At 36.9% G+C, this 8,583-nt stretch overlaps 1 protein-coding gene across 3 annotated transcripts; it reads right to left on the bottom strand.

Moving 5' to 3' along the window:
- Positions 1-1,138: 1,138 nt before the first annotated feature.
- LOC128857035 (RNA-binding protein 1-like) lies at positions 1,139-6,414 on the bottom strand. 3 transcript variants are annotated; one of them, XR_008453894.1, is made up of 5 exons: positions 6,263-6,414; positions 5,842-6,090; positions 5,615-5,761; positions 4,244-5,153; positions 1,635-1,695 (listed from the first exon to the last, which is right to left on the bottom strand). XR_008453894.1 is itself a non-coding variant. In XM_054092556.1 (4 exons), the coding sequence occupies exons 2-4, from the start codon at positions 6,048-6,050 to the stop codon at positions 1,608-1,610; spliced, it is 444 nt and encodes a 147-aa protein (XP_053948531.1). In that variant the 5' UTR covers positions 6,051-6,090; positions 6,263-6,408; the 3' UTR covers positions 1,139-1,607. The 3 variants fall into 3 exon arrangements, 2 of the variants coding, with proteins under 2 accessions (XP_053948531.1, XP_053948530.1); XM_054092556.1 differs by lacking the exon at positions 4,244-5,153 and having other exon boundaries at positions 1,139-1,695; positions 6,263-6,408; XM_054092555.1 differs by lacking the exon at positions 1,635-1,695 and having other exon boundaries at positions 4,208-5,153.
- Positions 6,415-8,583: the final 2,169 nt, after the last annotated feature.

Below are 8,583 nucleotides of genomic sequence, written 5' to 3'. Positions count from 1 at the left end.
AACTTTTACCTTAAGTTGCAGTTTGACCTCCTTTGTTCATGTGGTGAAGAGGGTCGCCGTGGACTTCGTGGGAGAAAGCTCTAGGTTCCTCGCAGTGAAGAAGCAAGAAAGGCAGGCGAGGTAGTCGTTTACCTTGGCGCACAGGCCATCAATGTCATTGCCCGACGCCATTATCGTGCAGTCGTCGGCGTAGGAGACCAGGGCAGTCGGTTCTACGTAACCGGAACGACCCCGTTTTATATCCGGTGAAGGACTGTCACTTCAGCAGCATTCCTCGTACATGCATGGGAAATGTTTATGCTGCTACAACAACAAAAACCAGGGCGACTCCCTCTGGTGGCTGAGGGAGTTTTGAGATATCGATTATCGAGATTAAAAAGCAAGTGTGAAAGGACACCACCCTGCGGAACTCCTTGCTTTATATTCCTCTGTTTAGAGATTTGGTCTCGAAATAGCGCCGACGAATGACGACCACTCAGGTAGTTCGTGGTCCATCTCTTCAGCTCTGGCGGGAGTGTCGACTGTAAAATGTCATCTATTACCGTAGAGTGGCTAACTGTGCCGAAAGCCCTTTTGAGGTTCAACGCTATTAGGACAATCCTCTCGGAGAGGCTGTTTACCTGAGTGTTTATGACGGTGAGTGCCATGCTGGTGCGAGGCTGGGGTCAAGTGTGTCGTAAAGAGTGGAAGTAGGACCTCAAGAGTCTTCACTACTGCGGAAAGGAGTTATCGGACTATAAAACTCCCCAGACTTCAGTAGTGGGACCATTCTCTCTAATTTCCACTTATCAGCAATGATGAGTGTCCATAGACAGGTTGAGATATTCTATTCCCAACGGACCCAGCTTTTTCAGCACCAGCATGTTAAGTCCGTCAGGGCCAATGACTTTTGATGGTTTCATGTGTTTGATGGCCCCCTAATGATGTTATATTTAGATTCAAATAAGCTCTTTTAAGGGAACAAATTCGCAAAGGTTGTTTGGGTTAAGATTTTGTGCTTTCGCAGGGAGTTGCTCACTTAATATGGCTTAAGTAGATTTGATCTCTACCTCCCGGGTCGCAGACCATTATAAGTAAGAAGTGTGAAACGGATTCAGCAAAACTCAAATTCTTGTTACACTAAATGAAAGTCGTTACGTTTTTATTTTAAATATCTTATCTTTATTTTGTTGTACTTTTTAAGATTAGCAACTTATAATTATGGGTTTCCATAAGTAATTATTCACAAACGTACATACAATGGGGTAAATTACTAAAAAAAATTAAAGAATTTACCTTAAGTTGGTGCTTTTTTTGAAAAACAAGTATGTTGGTGGATTGTTAGACTGTGTTTGGGACTTTTATGTGATCCAATGTGCTAGTAGTTTTGCTCACTTATTCTGCGAACAAAATTCCAATCCTGTCGTTTACCAGTTCTCACTTACAATATAGGGATAAATTTCTTAATCTTGTCTCTGATTTTGTCTTTCTCACAAATTACTCTCAAAAACTAAAACTTATATTATGATAAGTTCTCTCTTTCTATATGATTGTAAAATGTAGATATCGGGTAAAGAAAATAGTTTCTTTTTGAGAATTCACTTCAAGGAATTTTAAAAGTTCTATATCTAATGACGATCACGGGAGTCCGATCGGCTGCGTCTGTCTCTTGAAAAACTACGTGAACGACTGCGTGTACGACGTGGTGAGCGCGATCTGTAAGAAATTGTTATATAAAAAGAAAAATAAAGTTTATTAGCTTATTGAATTCAAATATTTTAGACAGTGCACACAATTACAAGAAGATCCATTATTTATATGGACTTATTTTTGGAGATTTTTTTATTTTATTTTACTAGCGCTGCACACACATTCGATGTATGTAGTATGTTGTTGTTGATCGTTGCAGACAGCAATTCGGAAAAGACAACTCTGCACTATAGCAGGATGAGTAGTGTGTTGACGACCAAATATTTGACCATTGCTAAAACAAGTAAACTGGACATGACAGAAAGCAATTTATTGCGAGCTAATAAAACAACGATTACCACAAGATGTTCTGGGACACCACTCCATGCAGGAGTGACTGGTGTATTAGTTCGCAATAATTTCCAAGCTGACACCTCTTAAACGAATAATTGTTTAACAATAGTCCCATCAGCAACACCACAGTAGTTGGATCAACTTCAACGACAATGTGGTGATGCTGTTAATTTCGTGTCTTCCACTTAGGTTTAGCCAATAGTTTCAACCCCTCCAACGGCAGTTTTTATCTTAATTCAACTGTTGCTTAATTTACGTAACGACGATGATAGTTGTTTTCTTTCTCTTTTCTTTCAAATTTAACAATTTCAACTTTTTTTTTTTTCAGAATGCTGCTTTGTTGCACCGCAAAATGACGAGCTGCTTTTGTGTTGCCGACTCTGTTTGCAGAATTTCTGGGGCAGATAGAAATACTGTTGATTGACTGTAAAATTCCTACTACGAGTAACTGTTGGCAGTTCAGTTGTTCATTTATTGGATTTGACTGATTTGTTGAGGTGTTGTAGTAGTGGTGGTGGTTTGGTGATTATGGAATTGGTTGATATTCAACTGATTTTATGATGACTACTTCAAATGAAAAGGAGAGGAAATTATGAAAATCGCAAATCAACTATTGAGAGAATAATCATGTATGCAAACTCGACGGACGTCTGTGGTAATGATACTCAGAAGAAGTGGTCGTTGCGCATAGCGGACATGATAGGGATGGTAAAGTAGATAAAAGCCTTGATTTGGATTGCCAGTCGTTTTTGTACATCAGCGGAGAGGTAGAGATGCAGATGCATTTGCATTAGCTTGCTGTTGTCGTCCTTGATGCAATGTGGGTTCGGTTATTTAGCTGACGACCTGTAGATCGGTAGTGAAGCTGGTTTGTTGGTTGGAACGCTGATTAGCATGATGTACATCGGCCATGTGTTCAGTTATTAGTCGATCAAACACACAACCGCTCAACCGACTACCCAAAATGGATGCAATGGAATCAAATTAAGCACAATCCCGTCTACCACACAAGAGGATTTTGCACGCAGAGCACCATAGAAGACGGATGTCAGGTAGTTGTTGCAGAGGAGAGCACATATTTTCACTTATTCAGTAGAAATAGATGTTGCAGATGCGATTGGTGATCATTGAGCTGATATTGCTTTGTGTTCACCTGCTCGGATGCAATTGAATTTACAATTAGTGGATAGAATTTTGTCAAAGAAACTTCAAATTTTAACATTGTAAAATTACTTTAAACTCAACTTGAAATAACCTCAAGAATCATAATATTAGTAACAAAAAGAACTATGTAGTATCTAAATTAGAAAGAAGTTTTTCTTACTTGAAGTTGCGGCACTCGTTTTCATTCGTTCTTGATGCATTTAAACGGCGCTTTGCACATTTTCATGTCAAAAACGATGTACAGGGTGGCACCCACTCTTCCCTGCTACAAAAAATTGATTCAACATACATAAACTCGCCTCGTTGATTTTTGCATTTAGTTGAGTTACATGTAAACCCAATTAAGATGTAGAAATATTACCCGAACGCATGTTGAAGGTGTGCATTTGCAGTTGTAACGACTGCAGAAGGAATAGAGAAGTAAGTTCGTATAAAGTTGCAAACACTGCTCGAATATGTGATTGATTGCACAAATGCGTTGTTTAATGTAGATTGACTGAAGACCCATGACGCAACAGCACCTCGCATATTTGTTGTGTAATAAATAAGAAAAAATCCGAATATCGGCGGATATTCCCTCCTTCAACATTCTCGTAGAAAGTCATTCAGTAAGTTAGGTCATATATGTATATGTACAACGACGCACCAACACTGCCGAAATGAACATTTTAGTACTTTTTTTTTTTTTGCTTGTGATAAAAAAATTTAACATTTCTTCGGCAGTGTGGAGCCAAATTTTTTTACAACAGTTCGTACGTCTAATTATCCTATTAAATAAAGCGTAATTCGGCAGTTAATTTAAGTCAGTTTATGTCTTATTAGTATTGTCGCAATGTTATTTGTTAGGACGTTATTTCCAGTCATAAGATGGTGATTATGGTGCGAAACTCGTTAAGCAAATGACAACGTTCTTGTTAGAAAATAAATCGAGCTAGTCCCTGAAGAAAATACATACAAAGTTTTACTGAAGTCACCCTCTTTCTGTGACCATCCCCATCTGCGGACCGTTGGTGAGTGCATTCATACATTACCCGGTCATGCACATTGATCAATTTACCAAACCAGTATCTCATGAGCGTGCATTTATTGTCAAGGTCGATGTTCTTTTTGTTGTTGTTGGTTGTGGTATTTGTTGTGCTGTAGGTAGTAGTGTTGTGGGCTCATATCAGTCATTTGCATATGCAAAGGAGAAGGAAGTGGTAGTATTTTCAAGTTGTTAAGGTGGTATTGGTGGTAGTAGTGGTATTAATGATGATGGCTGTTGTAAATGCTTTAGCTTTTGCCGCTGATGCTGATCCTGCGCCTGCTGCCCAAGCACACTTTTACTAGTTGCACTAATTCTTGTAGTAGCAATAGTTGCAGTGACTGTAGAAGCAGTTGCAGCTGAGGTAGTAGTAGTAGTAGCAGGAGTTATTATTATACTAGTAGTTGCTGTACTAATGATGGTTGATCGTTTACTGCACTTAACATCAGAACAACTGTTTCTGTTTTCTATTACGACAACAACAATTGTTAGATAAGTGTTGATGACAATGACTACAGCGAAAACGAGAGCAAATTTTATGTGCAATATTGTGGTGACGTTGGTGTTATTGGTGTTCAAGGTGTCGGTGTTGATAACAAAAACTATGATTTTAATTTTACTGATGAAAGTTTTGTGTCGTGGCTTTTCTTGTAGTTGTTTTTGGTGATGTTGAAAGTAATGGTAGTAGCTTGAACTAAAATTGTTGTTGTCGAAATTTTGTTGACTTTTTTGTTTAAAAAATTGTTGGTTGCTATTTTTTTCTCTATTATCAAGATTGTTGTCGTTGAACGATATTAAGTTGAGCTTATAGTTGCTTGTCGTGGTGAAGTTTGTGGAGAAGGAGCAGTAGTTGTGATACGTGAAGATGTTGTTTTTGTAGTTTTTGTTGAAGGAAGAGGAGGTAGAAGTTCTAGTAGAAGTAGTAGTAGCAGTAGACTTTATCCTGCAAATGATTATCGTAAACCACATTTAAAATCTCTTTCAAAATCTGTTCACAAACTATATAAAAAAAACACGTAAAATATGTGTAATGCACGATTGAACTAAATGGCACTCTAGTATAGCCCTTTAGCAGCGATTATGGCTTATGTTTGCATACAACATTTTTTAAACCTCATTGCTTTAGAGTATTATTACATTTTTCCTATACAACACTTTGTATTTGAAATACCTTTTTTTTAATTTTTAATATGCTTTACTACATATCGATATCAGTTTTTACGACGATTTGATTAAAATTAATATAAACCATCAGATAGCACCTCCATACATAACAAATTTTGACTGATATAAAGCATACATAAAACTAATTCGCTCATTATTTGCCACGAATACGAATACATGTAAATCAATAAAGCGGTAAAATATGCAACTATACAGTTAACTACTACGTTTTGTACTTACCTATAGCGTCCTCCACCGCGACCTCCGCTGCTGCTTCCACCACCACCTCCACCACCGCCGCCGCCGCCACCACCTCCGCGTCGTCTATCATCACGTCGTGACCGACCCGACGACATTTCTACACGGATACGAGTACCACAGCATCGTCTGCAACGAATATATATACACACATATACTTATTTTTATTGCAAAAATAATTTTATCGTAACTTTTTATTAGTTACTTACGTTCCATCCAAACCTCGTGTTGCATCCTCTGCATCTCGACGATCTTCAAATTCTACAAAGGCAAAGCCAGGTGGGTTTCTCGCTACCCAAACATTTCGCAGAGGACCATATTTGCTGAAAGCATTCTCAATTTCATATTTTGAAGCAGATGAACCCAGATTTCCTACGTATACTTTGCACGCCAAATCCCATTCGCGATATCGTGGCATATTGAATGTTTATTTGTTTCCGGATATAGTAAAACAAATTCTAGAAAGTACGAAAAATTATTAGCAATATCTAGATATAGGCGTGGAATTTTCTCCATGTACAGAAAAAACAAAATGGCGGATATGACGGTGATTTGCGTAACTCGTTTTATTGCCAAAACCACACAACCAAAATAGAAATAAAATAGATTTTATCTTATTTATGAACTTACCACTGTTTGAATTTCAGCCACTATATTAATACTTCTGCTATTTCAATTGATTTTAGATTATTTCCTGCAAGATATATTTTAACAAAATAAGGAGAGCTACGCTACACATCCAGTCACCACAAGTATGAAGAAAGAATAATCGAAATTTATTTTTTGCGTTTTATTAGTGGCTCGTCTCGCTTCCACTTTTCGCCCTCATTTCCGAACGCACACTTTATGTATACACAAACATCAAAGCGAATTATACATACTGACAACAGGGTGCTCGTAAAATGGAGAATTTTTAAATTGTATCTATTAATTAAGGCAAGTTCAACTGTAGGATATTTTTAAGCTAGTTTAAGTATGAGAAATTTTGGTACGTAGTCATAGTTAAATACGGTGGAGGACTAAGGGGAGGGGGTGGTACGCCCGTTGCCTCTGGTCTTGAGGGGGGCCTCCGAATGGCGGCAAGTTTCCTTGATTAAATCTTAATTAAAGAGCTTTATACATTAACGTTTTTGACGGACTCCCGCCAAGGTCATATACCATACACGATGCATTCAGTTGTTTATGCCAAATCATCATGGCAAGTTACACGATTGAACAGCACGTTCAAATGATAAAACTTTATTATCAAAATGAGTGTTCATTGCGCCCATTTTTCGGTAGACGAGTGGCCCTTCCAATTTCTTATGGCTCATATTGAACCATATGGACCTAGACGACATGTGGTTCCAGCAGGACGGCGCTACGTGCCACGCAGCAAACGCCATTTTATTCCATTTCATCATCTACCCGCCCTTATTGAAAACCCCTTTAGATGTAACACTATTTTTATCCGAACAAAATCTAGCTTTTCGAGGCCATCGTCAAGAAATTTCTTCTGAAAACAGGGGACATTTTCTAGAACTGGGACGACTGTTATCAAAATATGATCCAGTGTGGAAAGAGCATGGCCTTAAACTTGAAGCTACCGCTGGTGGGTCAAAACGAGTTCCCAGTTATTTGTCAAAAGGTATACAAAATGAATCATATGTCTTATGCCTTCATTTTTACATTCTTACATATTTGCATATCATAAAATATACGTAAATAAATGTACATATTTTTTCTTAACTTTATTGCATGTTTTTTGAAAAATTATACTTACTTATTTTATTATTCCAACTGTTTATTAAAGTTTAATTCAAACTCGAACGTCAATTATAAGATCTGAATCAAATAAACATAATTATGTAAAAATACTTTGGACGACATATTTGAAATTAATTAAAATCATTTTGCACTAAGAAGGGTTTCATTCAATTATGCCGCCACTGGTTAAATAAATAAATAAATAAAGTTATGGTCTAGTTAAAGTTGGCTTCTCCGCTTAGAAAGGAGTTCATAAAGATATTTTCAAAAATATTTAGTTTTCTGATGATTATTTTTAGATATAATACGAGTCATAATATACTATAAGATTAAAGATAGAATGACAGAAAAGACAGATCAAATCTGAGCCTTGTGCAATTTTCGAGAGGTTGAAAGTTGACCGCGACACAGCAAAAAATGCAATTGCCTCTGTTGCTCTGTAGCTGTGCTTGAGAGCATTGACAAAAAACGAAGCTCTACATGTGAGTGCAAAGCTTCGAAACTTGCAAAATAAATTGCATTTAAGGATTTTTTCTTAATACTAACCGAGTATCAATTGCAGGAAACAGATACATCCTAGAACCAAATTCCAAAAGAGCATACTAATAAATATCTTCCATAAATTTTTCGCTCTCTATTGAAATAGTTTGCCTCGATGTACAGAATGCAAAGGTGTGGCCAATATCAAGCCGTTAATCGGTTTCCTGCGAATTTGAAGGAGTCAGCTGATTTGCTGACGTAATAATACAAGAACGATAGAATGAGAGATTGCGCCTTTCTAATTCGATGTGACGCCATGCTTCGAAAATATATAAATAAAAGGAAGATTAGGGGAAAGCAATAGAAACTACAAAACTCAAGATATTAAAACAATAAAGCATTTGGAGACTTTATATTCATTTGTGCTTTGAAACTAACACACGGATAATGAGTTAAATATATGGAAAAGTAATATACTATATATTAATTTAATATTTATTGAATATAAAAAAACGATTTTGACAAGTCTGACGGCTCCCTTGCAATACAAAACAAACAAAAATCGGAGATATTACAAGTTTGTGAAAATACAGTGAATGGCTTAGTAATATTGTGATTTGTGAGATTAAAACTCAACAAAGTAATGAAAACAAAGTACCGCTTGTTAAATTGTGAAAGCATGAATGAATATAAAGCCTCCAAATGAAGTTTTTATACGGACGACG

The sequence above is a fragment of the Anastrepha ludens genome, chromosome 3, assembly GCF_028408465.1.
Source record: "Anastrepha ludens isolate Willacy chromosome 3, idAnaLude1.1, whole genome shotgun sequence".
Classification (NCBI taxonomy): Eukaryota; Metazoa; Arthropoda; class Insecta; order Diptera; family Tephritidae; genus Anastrepha; species Anastrepha ludens.
This window is presented reverse-complemented; position numbering and strand designations above follow the sequence as displayed.